The sequence below is a fragment of the Mustela nigripes genome, chromosome X (assembly GCF_022355385.1).
Source record: "Mustela nigripes isolate SB6536 chromosome X, MUSNIG.SB6536, whole genome shotgun sequence".
In the NCBI taxonomy this organism is placed as follows: Eukaryota; Metazoa; Chordata; class Mammalia; order Carnivora; family Mustelidae; genus Mustela; species Mustela nigripes.
The window spans coordinates 33802966-33823974 of NC_081575.1; the positions used below are offsets into that span (position 1 = coordinate 33802966).

At 37.9% G+C, this 21009-nt stretch overlaps 2 protein-coding genes across 2 annotated transcripts in view; both read right to left on the bottom strand.

Annotated features, from left to right (window-relative positions):
- Positions 1 to 21009, bottom strand: part of HTR2C (5-hydroxytryptamine receptor 2C) — a 156901-nt gene that overhangs the window by 90356 nt on the left and 45536 nt on the right. The window lies entirely within an intron of this gene.
- Positions 19546 to 20772, bottom strand: LOC132007629 (COUP transcription factor 2-like). The gene has a single exon (XM_059385895.1). The coding sequence runs from the start codon at positions 20770 to 20772 to the stop codon at positions 19546 to 19548; it is 1227 nt and encodes a 408-aa protein (XP_059241878.1).

The window sequence follows — 21009 nt, forward strand, 5'->3', positions numbered from 1 at the left end:
CCAGAAAATGTAAAGCTAAAGGCATCATTTTGAGCAAAACTTGAAGCAAGAAGGCAACCTCATGCTGAAATGCTCTGATTTTTCATCAAGGGCGACATGATTATTGGATTTGGTTAGGTAGATGAAGGAGTTTCTGGCATTAGTTTGGCTCTTTGGAAATGCTGATGCATATTCCTGAGAAAAAGTTGAATTTGTGACACTTTATGGCACATTCTAAGGTGACTGCCTTTTAAAAAAAAATGTAATTTTCTCATATTCCCAACGGGAGTGTCAGGAAATAACACAGAAACTCTGTGTAAAAGCTCTTGATTTCCCATCACTGTGTCTAATAGTATCATTAAGTTGGACTCTAAAGTTAGCTTCCGTAGACTCCTATTTGCTCAAATAAATGAAGTGGATAAAAAAGCTCATTATATTGTATTTGGTACTCTATGAAGCTAAAATCAAGTGTGAATCCATCCTAGCCAGTGTTAAGTATTCAACAGATAGCAAAGTCCCTGTGATTGATTCCAAAATTTCAATTCCTCAACTTAAAATAATTTATAAGGTAGCTCTCTCAGGAACATGGTGCAAGAAGTCTCATAAATGGGGGCTGCCTGGGTGGCTCAGTGGGTTAAAGCCTCTGCTTTCAGCTCAGGTCATGATCCAGAGTCCTGGGATCGAGCTCCGCACCGTATCAGGCTCTCTGCTCAGCGGGGAGCCTGCTTCCCTTCCTCTCTCTCTGCCTGATTGTGATCTCTGTCTATCAAATGAATAAATAAAAAAAAAAATCTTAAAAAAAAAAGAAATCTCATAAATGGTCCTCTTTTGAGATAAGGGGAATTCTTTGTTAATCTTTTACCTCATCGTACTACTACTTTCACTGAAAGACTGTGGCTTGGAAATGTGTCGAAATTGAAGAGAACTGCAATAGTTTTTTAAAAATTATGATAATTTATTTGAATAAATATATATTACTTACACACACATATTCAATCTGGTCTCTTGACAAAGTTCTTCCTATAGTTAGATTTTGTCGAAGTGGTAATAACTGTGCTTAAATGCTCAAATTCCGGCGTGCCTGGGTGGCTCAGTGGGTTAAGCCTCTGCCTTCAGTTCAGGTCATGATCTCAGGGTCCTGGGATCAAGCCCCGCATTGGGCTCTCTGCTCAGTGGGGATCCTGTTTCCCTCTCTCTCTCTCTGCTTGCCTCTCTGCCTACTTGTGATTTCTCTCTCTGTGTCAAATAAATTAAAAAAATCTTAAAAAATGCTCGAATTCCATCAGGGAGTCGATGTTCAACTTGGTAGGAACTGACTCATAAAATTAGAGAAACCTAAATAAAGTATGATTGATAGTGGGGGGGAGGGGGGCAAATATGTCACCTCAATTGTCAAAAACAGTGCAGAAATCCTACTCATGTTTGGAACTCAATTTACGACATCTATCTACAGTAAGAAATGACCTTGCATTCCTTTCTATCCTTTGATTCCATGTACATTAATGCATTTTTTTTTCTTGGATGTATTGTTGATGAAAATTGGGGAAAATATGTATGATTCTGAGTGAAATCTCCACTATGATCTAGACAGGTATCTTCTTCTTTTTAAACCTTTTTATATTTTTATTAATTATTTGTTATTTTGTTATGTTAGTTATCATACAGTACATCATTAGTTTTTGATGTAGTGTTCCAAGATTCACTTTTTGCGTGTAACACCCAGTGCTCCGTGCAATCCATCCCCTCCTTAATACCCACCACCAGGCTCACACATCACCTTACCTCCTCCCCTCCAAAACCCTCAGTTTGTTTCTTAGAGTCCACGTCTCTCATGGTTTGTCTCTCCCTCCAATTTCTCCCAATTCACTTTTCCTTTCCTTCTCATAATGTCCTCCATATTATTCCTTATGCTCCACAAGTAAGTGAAACCATATGATAATTGACTTTCTCTGCTTGAATTATTTCACTCAGTATAATCTCCTCTAGACAGGTATCTTCAAATGCTTATTGGTTAAGGCTGTATGCATAGGCAACATAGAAAAGTCAGAGATAAAAAATCCACCAAAAATAAAACTTGAGGAAAAAAATTGTAAATGAGGCTTTGGTAGTTGTGTTAATGTGTAGGTCTGCTCTTCCCCATTGCCTAATAAAGACTGCAGAATACTCTCTATTACCTAATATGGTCTCTCTAAGTTCTCTCACTGCTGCCTTACCTTCCCTACTGCTTGCCAGGCTGCCTTGAGTCCCTCTGTGACTAATACGAGTGGACACACCCACACTGAAAGGTCTATGGAGTCCTAGCCAACAAGATGCAACTTGCGCACACAGAATACATCTCACAAGATGTGAGTTACTTCAGTGATGAGGGTTAAATAAACCACTATATAAGCTTGCTCCTGGGGAGCCTGTGTGGCTCATTTGGTTAAATGTCAGTCTCTTCATTTTAACTCAGGTCGAGATCTTGGGGAGTTGTGAGATGGAACCCCATATCAGGCTCCCCGGTGAGCGGGGAGTCTGCTTGGGATTCTCTCTCTCTCCCTTTCTCTTTGTCCCTCTCCCTCCCTTTCTTTCAAATAAATAAATAAATATTTTTTAAAAACTTTCTCTTATGGAATAGGCCAGAATGTAATACATAATTGATAATATTCTGGATTAATTTCTTGCCAGATTGGTCTCTGTCAGTCACAAAGGCTACAACTATGCTGTAAAGTTCTGCTAGTAACATCTATATTTATATAAGTGTTGCAGTAACATGTAGACCATTTTCAGCTTCTTACTGGATACTGATGTCTGGGTTGCATATTTGCCGTTTGGCATCATATGTTAGTAAAATAAAGACACTAAATACGTATATGTGTGTGTGTGTGTGTGTGTGTGTGTAGCTAGAAAATACCAAAGAAATAAATGCTAATTCTTATATTTTCCATCAGTCTGGAGTGTGCTCAGTGCTCAGGGTCAATCCAATGTCACGAATTACTTCTGGGGCATAGAAAGTCCTCCAGTTATGATGACTTGAGAAGTCTGGAGAAAATGCATAAAGAATGAGTATGCATATGGTCAGGAGAATAAAGGGCACAGCATAGGGAATACAGTCAATGATATTGTAATAGTGTTGTATGGGCACAGTATAAGGTACAGAGATGTTGAATCACTATGTTGTACACCTGAAATTCATGTAACATGGTGTGTCAGCTGTACTCAAAAAATTTTTAGAAAAAGAATGGCTATGTATAAAAGATGGCTGCCACCAACCTTACTCTACTTGAATCCGATGATCCTACAAAACTCATTTTTTCTAAGATCAAAATCTTTCACTTCAAGATTTTTAATGGGAAAAACACAGCATCCTATTGTCCAAACAATAAACTCCACATTCTCTTGAATTTTTAAATTCAAGGCGCATTATAGTTTGACATCTGCCTACCGTTTCTAACTTCCCCTAACAAGGACATACCCAGTATTCTTAGTACTCAGCACTAATGTTCCTGGTCATATCATGTATTCTCACATTTTCATTCATTTTTGTGTCATTCCCACTGCTTGGAATGTCAAATCCTACTGCTTCTCTGACTGTCAAAATCCGAGTCATACTTTAAAAAGGTTCTCTAATGTCAACTCTCTCTCGGCAAACATCTAGAATAGTGCCTCACTCACAGTAGACCTTACGTGAATATTATTCAAATGGATACATAAATAAACTGGCAAATAAGGCTTTTGAGTTGATATATTACTTTCAGAATTTTGTGTATACTTCTAATTCAGCATATATCAAATATTATCATAGTGGAATGTATATAATGTATAAATGCATTTATAAATATAAGTATTTCTATATAAATAAAGCATATATTTTTACATATAGTTATATGCAGTTATATACGTTAATGTAAGTGTTCTGTAATACAAAGTGTCCCGCCTAATATTAACTTGTTGTTAAATGAGTGAATGTATCTACTGCTAAAGTCAAGTCTATAATACTTATTACTTTTCATTTGAGTTATTTATAAGTGTTTTAGATATTGAAAAGAGTTTATTTTTCTGTCCATTATGGTAGGAAAGAATATGTGCTAAAAACTTCAAATATCCTTTGAAAAAAGAAGAAGGAATCTTCTAATTCATTATTTTTATTTTTCAAAGGGGAGGAACTTTGAGTGACTACTCAACTTACGGTTCATGACAACCATTTTTAACTCACAAGTGGTGACATAAACCATGCTAACAAATGCCTAAGAATTCATGTTTGCTTTATCTCATTGTTATTTGTTTAAATTTTATTTTATTTAGGTTCAGTTAATTAACAGATAGTGTGTTACTAGTTTCAGAGGTAGAGTTCAGTGATTCATCAGTTCCTCATTCCATCACGTGCCCTCCTTAATGCCCACCACCTGACATCATTGTTATTTTATCATTCTGAGTGACATTCATTATTAGCAATCTGAGGCAGTGACTGCTTATTTAAAGAATACTGTATTGATGGAGAAATTAGCACACTAAAACCAAAGTTTTGTATCCTTAACATTCATTAACAGTAGCTTTGAGTTTCGAGAAAATGCCATTTGAGCTTGATACTGTCTCAATGACTTCCTCCCTGACCATTAATCGTTAGTCGCCCTCTCACCTCACATGACACTTATTGTATATTTGTCACTTAGTCTAAACTGCTCTGCATTGTTTTTTTAAAAAATCTCTTTCTATAAATATCAAGAGTAGGGATTATGTCTTATATCTCTGTGCCTGAACATTTGAAGGAGAGAAGAATGAGGACAATAGAATGTTCTTGCTCCTCACTCTGTGGTGTTTTTAATAGGAAGGGCATAGTAAGAAACTGGTATGGTCAAAGTTTAAGTAAAATTTAAGTTGTATAGGGGCGCGTGGGTGACTCAGTGGGTTAAGCCTTTGCCTTTGGCTTAGGTCATGATTTCAGGGTCCTGGGACTGAGTGGAGCCTGCTTCCCCCACTCTCTCTGACTGCCTCTCTGCCTACTTGTGATCTCTCTCTCTGTCAAATAAATAAATAAAATTAAAAAAATTAAAGTTGTATAGATAACACTGTAATTTAGAATGGAGAGATAATTTTAAGTATAATTAATTCAGTGTTACACAGTACTGAGGATTTGAGCAATGCTCTCCTTTTGTGGGGGATATTATTATATTATATTATATTATATTATATTATATTAATCGTATCACTACATGCTGTGGATGTATTTGGAAATAACTACCAAAATACTTTATTCATTCATTAACTGCTTAACTGACAGCAGTTATTTCTAAACATTTTAGGAGTTTAGAAGTGTAAGGTAGATTTGTACAGCATAAAACAGGTTTTCTTTTTTTCAGTGCTAAGATAATACATTGTCTTAATTATGACCAACAACAGCATATTATAGTTAAGTAGTGTTTTTACATGCTAACACCATAGCATATTTATCTTTTTGTGGAAAATATGATGGCTTTTTACTTAATTGTAATCTGAAGAATATAAGCACCATTTGAAATTTCTTTTTATGTAGACAACATACTCCAGGCCTGACACATCAGTCAAGACCATTAAGTTATGTATCTTTCTGCTCACATTCCCATTTAAAAATTATTAAATGGAACTGAAGACTTTAGTCATCAACAGTCTATGTTGAAATTCACACATGCTGGGAAAAGTAAAGAGTTGGGTCATTTCCTGACATTAAAACCCCAAGCACTGTGAAGTGGTAAGATTAATTAGTTCCTGGCAGAATCAGGGGCTTTGGTTTTAAAGCAATGCAGTCTGGGTCGATGGTCAGACCCAGATATAGACTCCACTTATGGCTCTCATACTACTTACCTTTGTGTTATTAAAATAATCAGTTAAAAAAACATCAGCTAAGCTCACCAAACCTTAGTTTCCAAGTCTGTAAAATGAGGAAGCTGTGGTATTTGAATTTTAATGTCTTTTCTGGCTCTCAGACCCTGGGTGTAAACTAGTCATTGTCTTCCTAATTATCTGTGGAATACAGATATGTCCAGATCATTCTTTCACTCTCATTGAAATTTTATTAGCAGGGGCAATGCTAACATGAATATTGTTCATCCACAGCAACAATAGCTCTCAGTCCTGTTCAAAATCATATGAAGGAAGCAAATAATCTTACAAAAATTTGGATAACCATTTCCAGTAGATGCTTTTCTAAGACCACTGTTGTAGCACATGCATGCCATGACACTTAAGCAAAGTTAATTTTACTATTGTGTCCCAATGGGACATTGCTTGCCCCCTTTCCCTAACTGATGATGGCTCTGTCCCCATATCCCGGGAATGATCCTTTTTCATAGATACTCTTCTTTGCCTGCAGCCAGGTGCTCTAGTCATGAAAACAACCTCATTCCAGTCTTACTACGAGTATTTAGCTTGATGAATAGATATTGCTAGGGCGCCTGGGTGGCTCAGTGGGTTAAAGCCTCTGCCTTCTCCTCGGGTCATGATCCCAAATCCCTTCCTCTCTCTCTGCCTTCCTCTCTGCCTACTTGTGATCTGTCAAATAAATTAAAAAGAAAAAAAAAATAGATATTGCCAGCTTCTCAAATGGGAATATGTAAGGAACAATGTGTTCTTTTAAAGCCACTAACCCTATTTAATCCTAATAGCACAACAATTAATTTATTCTTTAATTCACTTAAGGGCTGGAAGTAATAATCTAGGGGTACTTTTGTGCCCATGGATGTTTAGTTTATATGCATAGTAGCTTAGATTAGAAACTCAAAGTGAGGGGCGCCTGAGTGGCTCAGTGGGTTGGGGCCTCTGCCTTCGGCTCGGGTCATGATCCCAGGTCCTGGGATCGAGCCCCGCATCGGGCTCTCTGCTCCGCAAGGAGCCTGCTTCCTCCTCTCTCTCTGCCTGCCTCTCTGCCTCTCTGCGATCTCTGTCTGTCAAATAAACAAATAAAATCTTTAAAAAAAAAAAAACAAAAAACTCAAAGTGCAGCATTGCCCAATCTGGGAAACTGAAATCTTAATAATTAGGAAATGAATTAATTAACATATACTATATTATTAGTTTCAGGGATAGAGTTTAAATATTTAGAAATGCAAAAAAAATAAAATAATTAGGGAACTCTATTAAAAATTATAAGAAAATTACATTAGACAGTCTTCACCAAAATTTACCCTAGGCCAACTACAGGTGAACTGGAGCTAAGAGGGCCACAATGTGGCAAGAAAGAATGGTATAGTGGAAAGAGAACAGGGTCAGGGTGACACAGGATTTCTGGTTCCTGTGTTAACAATGACTCATTTTACTATCGTAAGCATGTCATCCTCTCTTGTTTTCAATGTAATGGAAAGAAAAAAAGGAATACTTGGGCAGGTGTTGTACCCAATTCATCACCGTACTTGATACCCAAGAAGAGTGATACTGTTTCCACTACCTACCTCGGTTTCACTGTGTCACTGTGTCACTATCTACATTTTTGTGCTCCTGGTATAAAAGACTGAAGCTCTGGAGTCTGACCGAGCTGGGCTCTAATTTAAGCTCTACCACTCCTGAGCTTGGATAGATTTTTAATCTCTCTGATTCTCATTTTCTTCACTTTAAAAATGAAGTCAATTAGGGGCACCTAGGTGTCTTGGTCAGTTAAGCGATGGATCCTTGATTTAGGCTCAAGTCACGATCCTCAGGGTCTTGAGATAGAGCCCCATGTTGGGCTGCGTGCTGGGCATGGAGCCTGCTTAAGATTTTCTCTCTCCCTCTCCCTCTCACGCTCCCCCACCCTCTAGCTCTCTCTAAAAATAAAGGGAAGCTAATTATATCCAACTCGCAGGGTCACAGCATTTAGTTATCGGTACAAATTATACGAATTAAACAAGAGGCTACATGTGAAAGCGCTTTTCAAATTTAAAGGTTTTTTAATATATAAGAGCATTAAGTAGTACACTTATGTTGCAGAATTTCCAATTTTTTAATCTATGGTATTGTCACTGTCTTTAGAATTGCCAACCCTTGATTTCTCACTTTTCTATTTTTATTATTCTTTTTTGATGTTTAATTCATACCCTTATCTTCTGAAACATTTAACAAGGAATGAAGAGACCTATAGAGGTAAGGGAAGAGTATGTGTATTTGGATTTGGAGAAGAGATGAACACCAAAGGCCTTCAGAATTCTTGACCAGTGGTGAAATAATACTATTCTGTTTTTGATATATCTGCGAGTAGTCCTTAAAGGGATAAAAAATTTAAGCTAGTGGGGCACCACAAAATTACCAGCTGGATTTAAAGTGTTGACCTATTGGTCTTACCAAAACAGCATAATTTTTAAAATAACTTGCCTAACTGAATTCTTATAAATAGCAACAAGTCATACTCAGGAATAAGATAATAATGAAAGAGTCTTCCTTCCAGATAGGCTATTTCAACACAACATGTCTCTGCCTGCAGATTTGCAAAGACATAGAAAGCATTTACTTCGTCTCTGGAAAAAGAAGATAGATATTAGAGCCAGATTCAGTGACCCTTATCTTATTAGTATGGATCGTTTTAGAGACAACTCACATTTTTCTTAGTGGTGTTTCCAAGTACAATGGACATTCTCCCAAACAATTTAATGTGGACTGTTACCAGACGAAAGACACATTTTGTTGGAACACTCATCTAGTGAGCAGGTACAATTAACTAAAGACAAAATCCTAAGTGAGACAAGGGGAGCTTTACATCCTCAGGTCACAGTACTTTCCATTCTTGTATACAAACATGGGGTGGTGAAAAGTGGGCACGGAAGGGAAGAAGTCAAGAATATTTAGTCTTAGGAAGGTACAGAGGAGAGTAAAAGATTACTTGTCTGGATAGGGGTCCTAAGCTGTTTGTTCTAAGTTATTTATTTGTTTTAAGTTGTTTATTTGTTCTAAGTTATTTGGCCGAAGTTGTTTCATTGGTTCCAAGTTGTTTGAAGAAGATATATTTCTTCTGCAAATCCAAGAAGTTTCCTGTGGCTTTTTTAATAACTAACACTTAAGCTTTGGACAAATTGGAATTTTTATTGTGGCAAAAATGAGCAGATCAGACCTCTAGCATTTATTGTGTCTCCCAGGTGTTTATAGCTACTTAATATTAACAAAAACTCCCTTATTGTAAATGAAGGTATTAGGATATCTTCCTGTGGATGTATCCAAATTGATCTCTATAAGCTAGAAAGTATATTTCATCATTTTAAAAAAAGATTTTATTTATTTATTTGACAGACAGAGATCACAAGCAGGCACAGAGGCAGACAGAGAGAGAAGAGGAAGCAGGCTCCACACTGAGCAGAGAGTAATTTAGTCATGTAATATGGGGCTCCATCCCAGGACCCTGGGATCATGACCTGAGCTGAAGGCAGAGGCTTTAACCTACTGAGCCACCCAGGCACCCCGAAAGTATATCTCATCATAAGAGGAAAACTGGAGAGAAAGAAACAACAACAGCATGATCTCTGAGGCATTGAAATCCTACAATCCTGACCCCCCCAGTGTTCTCAACTGAGAAATGAGAGCTCTCTGTCAGCACAACAAACAAGAACAAAGATCTCTCCAGTCTGGAGCATGGATTGTTGGTTCCTGGTGAGTTGGTCTGTTTGATATGGAGTGGGAATAGCCTCTTAAATTTTAAAGTGGTGTGGCTAAACTAGACAATAAGTTAAGAAGGGCACATCTTTAGAATATAACCTGATTAGGTTCTGCTTCTTAAAAGAGACAGCCACACAGGTCATGATCCCAGGGTCCCGGGATTGAGCCCTGCATCAGGCTTTCTGCTCAGCAGGAAACTTACTTACTCCCTCCCTCCTTCCCCTGCTTGTGTTCCCTTTCTGGCTGTCTCTTTCTCTGTCAAATAAATAAAATCTTTAAAAAATAAGAAAAAGCCACAAATTAGTACAAACATGGCAGGTGTTTATTATTTTTTGCCTTTATTATCATTTGCCTCATATATAAGCAACAAAGTACACCACTAGGAATAAGGGTTAGGCATTTGGGTTATGTAATTTTGAGGTTTGATACGTTAGTGTGTCTGCCTTAAGGTTTTGCTTATTTCACATTGTTTTCTCATTTAAGGAGAAAGAAGTAAAGCATAGATGGAAATTGTCACAAACAATTGTCCAGAACCCCTTCCACCTCTAAATCCGAAACCAAATACTAAAATCTAACACCATCAAGTACTCTTGTACAGGCATCATTAGCAAAGCACTGTGCATGTGTACACACACACACACACACACACGCACACTCCCTATCCCCTCTCACCATTTTACTTTATTTTACAGCACTTACTATGATCCAACTTTACATTTTAATCATTTATGTATTGTCCATCTCCTTCCAGGAATATATGTTTCATTTTTTAAAATTTTATTATGTTACGTTAGTCACCATACAGTACATCTGTACTGTACGGTGTTTTTGATGTAGTGTTCCAAGATTCATAGCTTGCCTGCAATACCCAGGGCTCGCCTGCAATGAGAAGAGTGCCTGATGCAAAGTAGGTACTTAATTATGGGTTGTTTGAATGAGTGAATGGATGGATAGATAAATAAGAAGATGAAAAAAAATTCTAATGGTGATGGGTATTAAGGAGGGCACCTGTTGTGACGAGCGCCAGGTTTTATAAGTAAGTGATGAATCACTCAATTCTACACCTGAAACCAGTATTACACTATATGTTAACTAAATGGAATTTAAGTCAAAAATTTTTTAAAAAGTCTAGAGAGTTGTTTACTGATTTGTCTGTGTTCATGCGCTGCTCAGTAGTACAGTCAGACCCAGAACCCCGATCTCCTGGCTTTTAATCCTGTACTCTCTTATGCCATACTTTGTAGCTGATCACTAGAAGAGAAAGGTAAGTATGAAAATCCATAATAATTTCCTCCTACAGGAAGGTGAGAATGTGGAAATGCAGGTTGATGAATGAAAAAGATCCTTCTTTTGAAGATTATTTGAAGATTATTTGAAGACTAAAGACTTATACAGCATTTTTTTTGCATCAAAAGTTAATTGTCGGGGCGCCTGGGTGGCTCAGTGGTTTAAAGCCTCTGCCTTTGGCTCAGATCATGATCCCAGGATTCTGGTATCTGAGCTGCATCGGGCTCTCTGCTCAGCACGGAGCCTGCTTCTCCCCACCCCACTGCCTGCCTCTCTGCCTACTTGTGATCTCTGCCTATCAAATAAATAAATAAAATCTTTGAAAAAATGTTAATTGTCCTTTTCAAAAATGACAAAATTTGATGTAATCAGACCTGTCCCCGAAAATACAGAGCATTTGATCTGCATAGGTCTGAGCGTCTTTTTTTTTTTTTTTTTTTTTTTTAAAGATTTTATGTATTTGACAGACAGAGATCACAAGTAGGCAGAGAGGCAGGCAGAGAGAGAGAGAGAGGGAAGCAGGCTCCCTGCTGAGCAAAAAGCCAGATATGGGACCCGATCCCAGGACCCTGAGATCATGACCTGAGCTGAAGGCAGCGGCTTAACCCACTGAGCCACCCAGGCGCCCGGTCTGATCGTCTTTGATGGCAGACGGAAGGAGCCCCAAGTCTCAATTACTGACAAATTGTGAGAAGGGGCCTGACAAGAGGAGAGGAAAGGAGGATGGTCTAGGGTCACTACTTCACACTGGGGTCACTTGCCCTTTTTACCACCCAGCTCATGCAGCGTGGGCCAACCCCTGCCCCTAGGCACTCAGAATCTTGAAAAATGGATAAATCCTAATGAATGATCAGGGAAGCAACTGAGAGCTGAAGAGAATCTTCCCTGATTTCCAGAACCCCTTCCATCTCTAAAGGAGAGTCTGTAGGGGAAAGAAATCAGGAGATCTCATAATACAAAGATGATACTAAAAATAATTTATAAAAAGCACAGTCATTTAAATAAATAAGTACATCAGTATAGAAATGAAAATTTTTGTATATTTCTTTTTGTCCCTTGAATAAACCATTAATCATAAAACTAACACATGACAGACTCTGTAGCTTTTTCCATGGTAAAACTGGTGATTGAGAAGAAATGCACAAAATACTCTTTTTTTGTGATTAAAGCTTCATGCAGTTCATTTAAATGCACGCAAAATAAGGAGAAGAGTCTATTATATTGGTGGGAAGGCAAGGAGTGCTATATTTTAAATGGGAGAAAGAAAAGGGGCTAATCACTTTCTACTCTGTATCTCTAATATACTTGTATATTTTTTGAGTGCTTATTTTTCAATTTCACTTATAAAAGGAACTTTTATAAGTGAAATATCTGTTATCTATCCAATCATCCACCCACCTATCTTATATCCTATTACAGGAAGTTCTCATGAAATAGAAAATTACTTTTTCTATAATGAACTGGATCAACTCAAATGTTTCCAAACCTAAGTGTTTCATTGGCTGGGATTTGGAAATTTTTTCTTTTTGTAAAACATTTCAGTGTAATGGTATTTTGGGCTTTATTCCTTCACACATTTGATTTGATGTTTATGGGGAGCCATACCACTAAACATATCCATATGGTAGGAAAGCAATTGCATTTCAAACTCGTTACAAAGACAATAGAACAGGTAAGTAGAATAAGGCTTTAGAAGGACATAAAACTAAATATTCACATTTAGAATTATTCAGAAATTTCTTGAATACCCCAGGATCTTTGATTATCCTGAAAAAGGACAGTGGGATCTTTGTTCTTAGATATCTTGAAGAATGGGACACACTAACTACAGGTACTTATAGATTATATGGATACTTTTAAAGTTCTAACATAACTAAAAAACAACAACAAAAAAAATGCAGACCACTCAATCACTTACTGTCTATTAAGAATAAACAGCGATTTATCTTATACAAAATATTTTAGTCAAAATATAAGTACTTGGAGGCCCAGACATAACTCAGCATTGTTCAAAAGACACTTTAAGGGCTTGTAGATAAATGTAAAAACTTGATAGAAAATACAATCCTTAGAATACTAAAAATACTATTTTGTAATAGTAGTAGGCAATACTTATATGCTGGTTAGAAGCACATAAATGTGATTATATGTGCCAGGCACTATTCTGGGTGTTTTATTATATTGGTTAGTCTTTAAATTATGTGAGGGATATACTATTATCAACCAAATAAAGGTGAGGAATCTGGAGTATATCTGAGCTACTTCCTCAGCCTCTAAACTCATACCTAAACACAAGAAAAGAGGTTCTTTCTTTCTTATCAATATTGTCCTTGGCTGGTGTTGTGTTAGTATTTTCTACTTCTGTGGCCTCCGTGCTCTGTAATTTCTCAGCTCAAAGCTCACTTTTTAAATTTTGAGAAGTTCCTTGGACTTTTTTATCTTATCACTTAAGATAACTTCTAATTAAGATCACTGGCAAATTATAATTACCAATAATTATTTTCTTGCTGAGAGAGGACTGTAACAGGTTAGTGTCCTTTTCAGAATCAACTAAAAAAGAATTAATATTTGTAAAAGCTTCAATTTCCAGTGAGAAGCTGTATTGCTAGGAGGATCTGAGTCAACATTGTGTAGTGTGTGTACCTTCAGTTAATGAGAAACAGTGGGATACATGGTTCTCATAAGTGTAAAATATAATGAAGCATGAATCGTAATTCTCTAGTACAGTAACAAAATAACAATGGCACTAAAACATTTGGAATTCTGTGGCACACTTAGAATCTTAAGTAGTTTTCCATTTTAATTACCACAAAAGGGTAATAAGCTGTTTCAAAATCTTTTCCACAAAACTTTCCCTGGGCCAGAAGTCTGAAGGAAATAATTTTCTTCTTGAGAACATGTCACTAAGGGGGAGGTCTCAGTTTTCTTAAGAACTGTAATTTTTCTAATGGTTCTTCTAAGAATAGACCATGGCAAGTGTACTTTGAGAAGACTGACATTAATAAAGTAATTTCCTCCCCAGAGATTAAAGTGGCAAAATGAAAACTTGAATTTGAGATATAATAGCAACTTCCCCCCAAATATCTGTGACTTTGTCCTATCTGTACCTCATTTCATCGGAATTAGGAAGTATTTATATTGACAGGGCATAAGATGTCATTAGAATCTGAAAAGTATATGATTAATAACGATTTACGATTAGTCTGAAGGTGGGGGCAAGGGAATGGAGGGGCAGGGACAGGGAAATACTTAGTTTTGTCCTAGTTTTATAAATATTCTCATCCTCGGAACTGTTATCTAAAAACAAAATATATAGAAAAATCAATTTCCTTCATATTCTGGGGGATATTTTGGGTATTTAAAATTTAGATTTGAGAGGCAGTTTAAGAGGGTACCGTAGGAAGATCCCGAATCCACCTCCTCCCACAGATACAACAGATCTACAGCTCCATATGGAAAAATTTCCTCTGAAAAAGACCTGAGAACTACCTGAACAAGCTGCTCCATAACAGAGGATAAAAAGGCCACATTAAGATGGGTAAGAGAGACAGAGATGCAGTCTCAGCAAAGGCCCTACCTGCGGTGCTGCCACCATAGTTGGGAGGGATCTCACAAATATGGAGATTCTCCTTGAGGACTTAGGGATCTGTGCCCCACATCAGCCATCCTGACCCTGAGACCAATGCCAGAGAGATGAGCTCCAAAAATGTCTGGTTTTAAAAGCCAGGGGCTGGGGCACCTGGGTGGCTTAGTCAGTTAAGTGTCTGCCTTCAGCTCATGGATCAAGCCCTACGGTGGTGAGCAGGGAGCCTATGTATCCCTCTACTCGTCCCCTCACTTCTGCTTTCTCTCAAATAAATAAATAAATAAATAAATAAATAAATAAATATTTTTTTAAGCCATGAGGCTGTAGGAAACAGAGAGACTCCACTCTTAGAGGACTTGTATATAGACTCATTCACCTAGGACCCAGAGCAAAAGCAACAGTCTGAAAAGCCATTAGACCATATGGTAAAAAGATTCACTTGTTAGTCTTGTTGTGCCTACAGGAAGGGCAGGAGCCAATGGAACTCTCCAGGGAACAGAAATGTTAGCAGAAGCCATTTTTTCACTCTCCCTCTAACTTGCTAGCCCCGGTGGTACTCGGTACTCGCTATGATCCTGCCTAAGCCAGCCAGCAAGAGCACCACCCTCAAGCAGCACTCCACAGCCTCCCCTCAAAACAACTGGCCAGGGAGAGGGCCCTACCCCTAAGCACCACTCCGCCACAGCCTTTCCAAGGGGAATGCCCCTTGAGTGCCTGACTCTAGTAGCTAAGGAGAGTTACATTTTGGGGCCTTATAGTTCTGGAAAAATTGGAAAGGCAGTTCTTTGCAAGCTACCACCCCAAAGGTATTGCACAGACAGCAGACTGAAACTTACCCCCAGTCTTCCCATGGAAAAGGCCTATCTACTTGATCTGGAGCTCCAGTCTGAGGGTGGGCTCTAGGCTTACCACACATCTAAAGGCTACAGAAGTGCTCTTAGGGAATGTAGGCTGGGGGATACCATCTTTGAGTTCTCACTTGGCCTCATTACAGCTCCTTGATACCTCTCAGAAAGGAGTTCATATACTAATCTAGTATATGAGGGAGCGGTCTCAATTAGCACCTAATTTCAGGCTATTATAGAAGTTATAATATTTTAAAATATTTATGCACCTGACATAGAAGGACCTAAATACATAGAGCAAATACTAATATACATAAAAGAAGAGATATTGACAGTAATACAATAATAGTGGGGAACTTCAGTACTCCAATTGCATCAATGGATAGATCATCCAGACAGAAAATTAATATGGAAACATAAACCTTGAATTACATGTTAGACCAGATAAATAAATGTATATACCTATTTGTGTATATATATTTAATATTCCACTGAATAGCAGCAGAATACACATACTTCTCAAGGGTGCATGGAGCATTCTTCAAGATAGATCACACATTAGACCACAAAACAAGTCTCAATACATTTAAGAAGACTAAAATATCAAGCGTCTTTTCAACCACAAGGTATAAAACTAGAAATCAACTACAAGAAGAAAACCAGAAAAATCACAAATACAACATGGATGACTCTAGAGGGCATTATAACTGAAGTAAGCCAAACTTAGAAAGGCAAGTACCCTATAGTATCATGGATAAAGATGATGTCACTCTCTCTCTCTCTCTCACACACACACACAGACACACACACACACACACACACACACACACACAGAGGAATATTACTCAGCCCCCAAAAAAGAATTAAAAAGTTCCATTTGCCACAACATGGATGAGCCTAGATAAATCTAAGGGAAATACATCAGACAGAAAAAGACAAATGCCATATGATTTCCACTTATATGTGGAATCTAAAAAACGAAACAAATGAACAAACAAAACAAAATACTTTGTGATTCTATTTATATGAAGTTTAGGAACAGGTATTTAACTATTATGAAAGAAGTCAATATAGCGATTATCTCTTGGGGCATGATACTGCTTATTGATTAGGCTGTGGTATGAGACACTTAGGTTGCTAGTAACTGTATATTTCAATCTGGATGGTGGTTTCACCTGGGTGTGTATATATGTGTGTTTAAAAATTACTTATCTAGGGGCACCTGGGTGGCTCAGTGGGTTAAAGCCTCTGCCTTCGGCTCAGGTCATGATCCCAGGGTCCTGGGATGGAGCACCGCATTAGGCTCTCTGCTCAGCAGGGAGCCTGCTTCCACTTCTCTCTCTGCCTGCCTCTCTGCCTACTTGTGATCTCTGTCTGTCAAATACATAAATAAAAAAATTACTTACCAAAAAATACGTTAATGACCTATGCAATTAAGATTTTTTGCACTTAAACTGTATGAATATTATACCTCAAAATAAAATAGTGCTCACCTAGAAATACAAATAATCTAGTAGAATATTGATTTTATTTATTTATTTATGTATTTGAGATATAGAGAGTGAGCACATGAGAAGGGTGAGGGCAGACGGAGAGAGAGGAGGGAATCTCAAGCAGACTCTGCCCTGAGCCTGGAGCTGATATGGGGCTCAATCTCATGACCCTGAGATCATGACCCTAGATGAAATCAAGAGTTGGATGCTTAACCAGGCACCCCTAGTGGAATATAATAAGAAGATATAGAAAGAAAGAATATACACTTATTTACAGATTTTAAAGAACTTTATTTTTGGAATAATTGCAGATATACAGAAAAGTTCCTAAAATAATAGAGTTAGCATATCTTCCCATCCAGTTTTTCACATTGTTCGTATCTTATATTACCGTAATACATTTGTAAAAACCAATAAACAAATATTTGCATACTGAAACAAACAAATGGAGAAAAAAATGAGGTCAAAAAATAAATAAAAAACTTGAATGTAAGACCAGAAACCATAAAACTTCTAGAATAAAACATAAGTGGTAAGTTCCTGGACATTGGTCTAAGGGATATCATTTTGGATCTGAACTACAAAAGCAAAAATAAACACATGAGACTACCTTAAAATAAAAAGCTTCTGCACAGGAAAAGAAACCATCAACAAAATAAAAAAGCAACCTACTGAATGGGAAAAGATATTTCCAAATCATATATCCATTAAGGGCCTAATTTCCAAAATACTTAAAGAACTCCTATTACCCAACACCACCAACAAAACCCCAAGAAATCTGATTTAAAAATAAGCAGAGGATCGGAATAGGCATTTTCCCACAGGAACATCCAGATGGCCAACAGGTGCATGAAAGGATGTTCAACATCACCCATCATCAGGGAAATATGAATATGCTTCAAGACTACAGTGAGATATCATCTCATTAGTTGTCAAAATAGCTATTATAAAAAAAATAAGTGTTGGTGAGGATGTGGGATGGTTATGTTGTACACACAAACCTAACATTATGTTATATCTCAATTATACTTCAATTTAAAAAAATTTAACTTTGATATATTTGTTTCTGCATGGAAAGAAAACTCTAGCTTTGAGAAATTAGAAAAAGGTACACATTTTAGACCAAATTATGTGACCGTTTTATAACTTTTTTTTTCCAGATTATTTGACCTAATTCAATTTCTTATACTTAAGACGATTTCTCTAAAGCATCTATAAACTTTTGATTCTTTTTTTTCTATACCAACAGGTAGATATTTCTGACCTGTGAAATCATAAAGAGATTTTTGTGACCAAATTGTTCATGACTTGCTTGTCACCCTCCCCTATCATCTACTTTATTAAAATCCTAAAATACAATCCTGAGAAAAATTTATCTGCATATATAAATAGATGCATTGTGTCTTACTTATTTTGGAAAGCTCTTCCAAAATTGGTGGATTTGTGTGGTATGGAGTCCTCTGGAGGACCAGGTCAAGGGTAGATGGTTTACTTTCATTTGGGGTATAGGGTGGCTCAGAAAAAGATTATTTTTAAGACTTTAAATAAACAATACTTTAATTTCTGAGTACTTTCAGTTTTTCTTGGAATATAACACTTGACCAAATAGTTCAGTTATTATAACTTTTACAGTATACTGAAATATGGTACTTAAGGAAAAAACCCTTCATTTAACAACAAATTGTAAACTCTGAGATACTAAATCAATCATGTTACCTATAAGTGCCAACACTGTTATTTCATCATGCCGATTTCAACCACATTTTTAAAAAAGGAGATAATGCCAATACTTACAATTGAAAGGATTTCTAAATATACAAATACAGTAACAATTCAAGAGCTGAGTGGGACTCAGTTCAAATGACAAAAGTTCACTTTTTATTCAAAACTACAGCAAGTGCCTTGGACACATTCCTTGCTGCCAATAAATCCCACAGTTCATTCTCTAAATTATTTTTAAAAATCTAGGTTAGTCATGGTGTCTTTTGAGGGGAGAGGCAGGGTAGGGGAAGCTAAGTGTTACGTATAATTCCTGCAGTTTTCAAATTAAAGTGCTCAATTTCAGGTAAATTTTTTGGATACCCCTCATAAGTGTGTTTCCATCTTCTTTGAGCTGCCTTTTAAGGCTTTATGTATTCCTAGGATATTGTCATGGACTCAGTTTTAATTCTTGCAGAACATATATTTTAAGGATACATAGCATTTAAGAAGCCAGGATTGTATCAAAACTTATTATAAAATCCCAGAATAAACTGGTTTGGAACTAGAACAGTATAGAAAAGAACAGCTAGAGGTACATAGACAAAAGACAATTAATAATTTGGAAAAAAAAACAAAAAAGACTTACTTTCTGCATTTTGCTAGTTTTCTTCCCTTCTCCTTAAATGCACTTTAAGCAATATTTTTGAAAAATTTACCGAAAAAGAGAGAGAGAGAAAGCTAATTTCCTTTTTATACAAAAATAAGTAGCAGGCTGTTCTCACCCACACAGGAGTTTTTTTAGGTTTTTGTTTTTTCAGGTTTTTTTGTTTTGTTTTGTTTTTGTTTTTGTTTTTGTTTTGTTTCTGTTTTTTTGTTTTTGTGGTTTTTTTTGTATTCTGTAAACAGTCTTTTTTTTTTTTTTTTAACTCATAGTCCATTAAATTGTTTTCCTCTCTTCTTTTAGCAAACTTGTAACATATATCCTTTAACAGAAGGAATTTAAGCAAACAAACCAGTCTTTTCCTTTTCTTTCTGTTTCAGTTCCCCTTCTTATTCTGATTTATTTTTTGGATGCCGTATACAGCTAGTTAGGACTGTTACCCGACAATAATATATCCCGGATGAGGCTTTTGATGGAGATTTTACCTACCAAATGAACGAAAAATAATTGCTCTATCACGGAGGAGGAGACTGTGCGGAGGGAAGGAAGGCGAAGCAAAAGCTTTCCAAATCTCATTGGTTGGTTGGAGTACTGGATTCTAACGTATTTCTCCAAAGCTGACTGGGACTTTTCCTGCCAGCTTTCCACACTGGCTACATCAGAGAGACCAATGGCATCTGAAGTGAACAGGATTATGGCTTTGATGCAGCTGTACTCAACGGGGTCGACGCGCAGAGTTTTGAACTTCTCCATTTGCTCTTGAAAAATCTGTACCTGGTCCATAAAGATGGCCACCTGGCTGGAGGACGCCTGCGAGCCCTGTAAGCTGGTGGCAGCCAGGAATGGGAGGACATGGAGTGGCATGGAGCACTGTGCCCAGTTCACCATGAACAGGTCACACCAGGTGAGGCGAAGCAGGGCCACTTGGTCGTCGATGGGCAGGTCAGGGAAGAAGGGTATTTTCTGGGCCCATTCAATGGCACCGAAGAGCACCCGGGCAGCCTGCTCACAAATGTTCTCAAGGGTCAAGACATCGTTGGGCTGCACGCACTGGCTGCCTGACCCGAACAGGGTATAGGGCTCGGCGTGGATCAGCAGAGAAATATAATCAGACAGGTTAGTGTGGAAGCCGAGGGATTCCCTATTGGTCGGCACTACTTGCCCACGGGTTGGCTGGACGAGTGGTATCCTGTTCTTGTGCACTGCATCTCTTTTCATACCCATGTCGACGCACTTTTTGAAGCGGCAGTACTGGCACCGGTTGCGCTGGTGCTGGTCAATGCGACAGTCTTTGTTGGCTTGACATGTGAAGTTTTGACTCTTCCCCACACTGCGCTTGAAGAAGCTCTTGCAGCCCTCGCATGTGAACTGGCCGTAGTGTTTGCCACTTGACTTGGCCCCACATACCACGCAATTGATACGCTGTTGCTGCTGCTGCCGGTTGTCACCATTCAAGCCACCAAGGCTGCTCCGTTCCACAGCCACCGTTTCCGCCGGCCTGATGACTGGGCCACCTTGGCTGGGTGTCTGTGGCAGGTATGGGGCACTGGGTGGCGGCCCTGGCTCCGGAATCACCTGCAAGACCGGGCTACCCTCCAAGCTGGGGATCTCATCCTGGGGGTCGCTCTGAGTGTTGACCGCCGTTTCCATTTCTGTGGTGGCCGCGTTGTTATTTCCTGCTCCTCTGGCTGTGGATGATGGCGGCTTCTGATCTCTGGCTCCGGCGCACTGCCTTTTGTGTGTGCGACTGTGCGACAGGAAGTAGGAAGGCGCCCCCGGGTGGCTCAGGGGCTAGTTGGTTGAGGTTAGTTAGTTTTTCCTTTTTTGTTTCTTTTTTGCAAAGTTTTATCAATTTCTTGTCTGGACTGGTATATCTGTTTTGTTTCC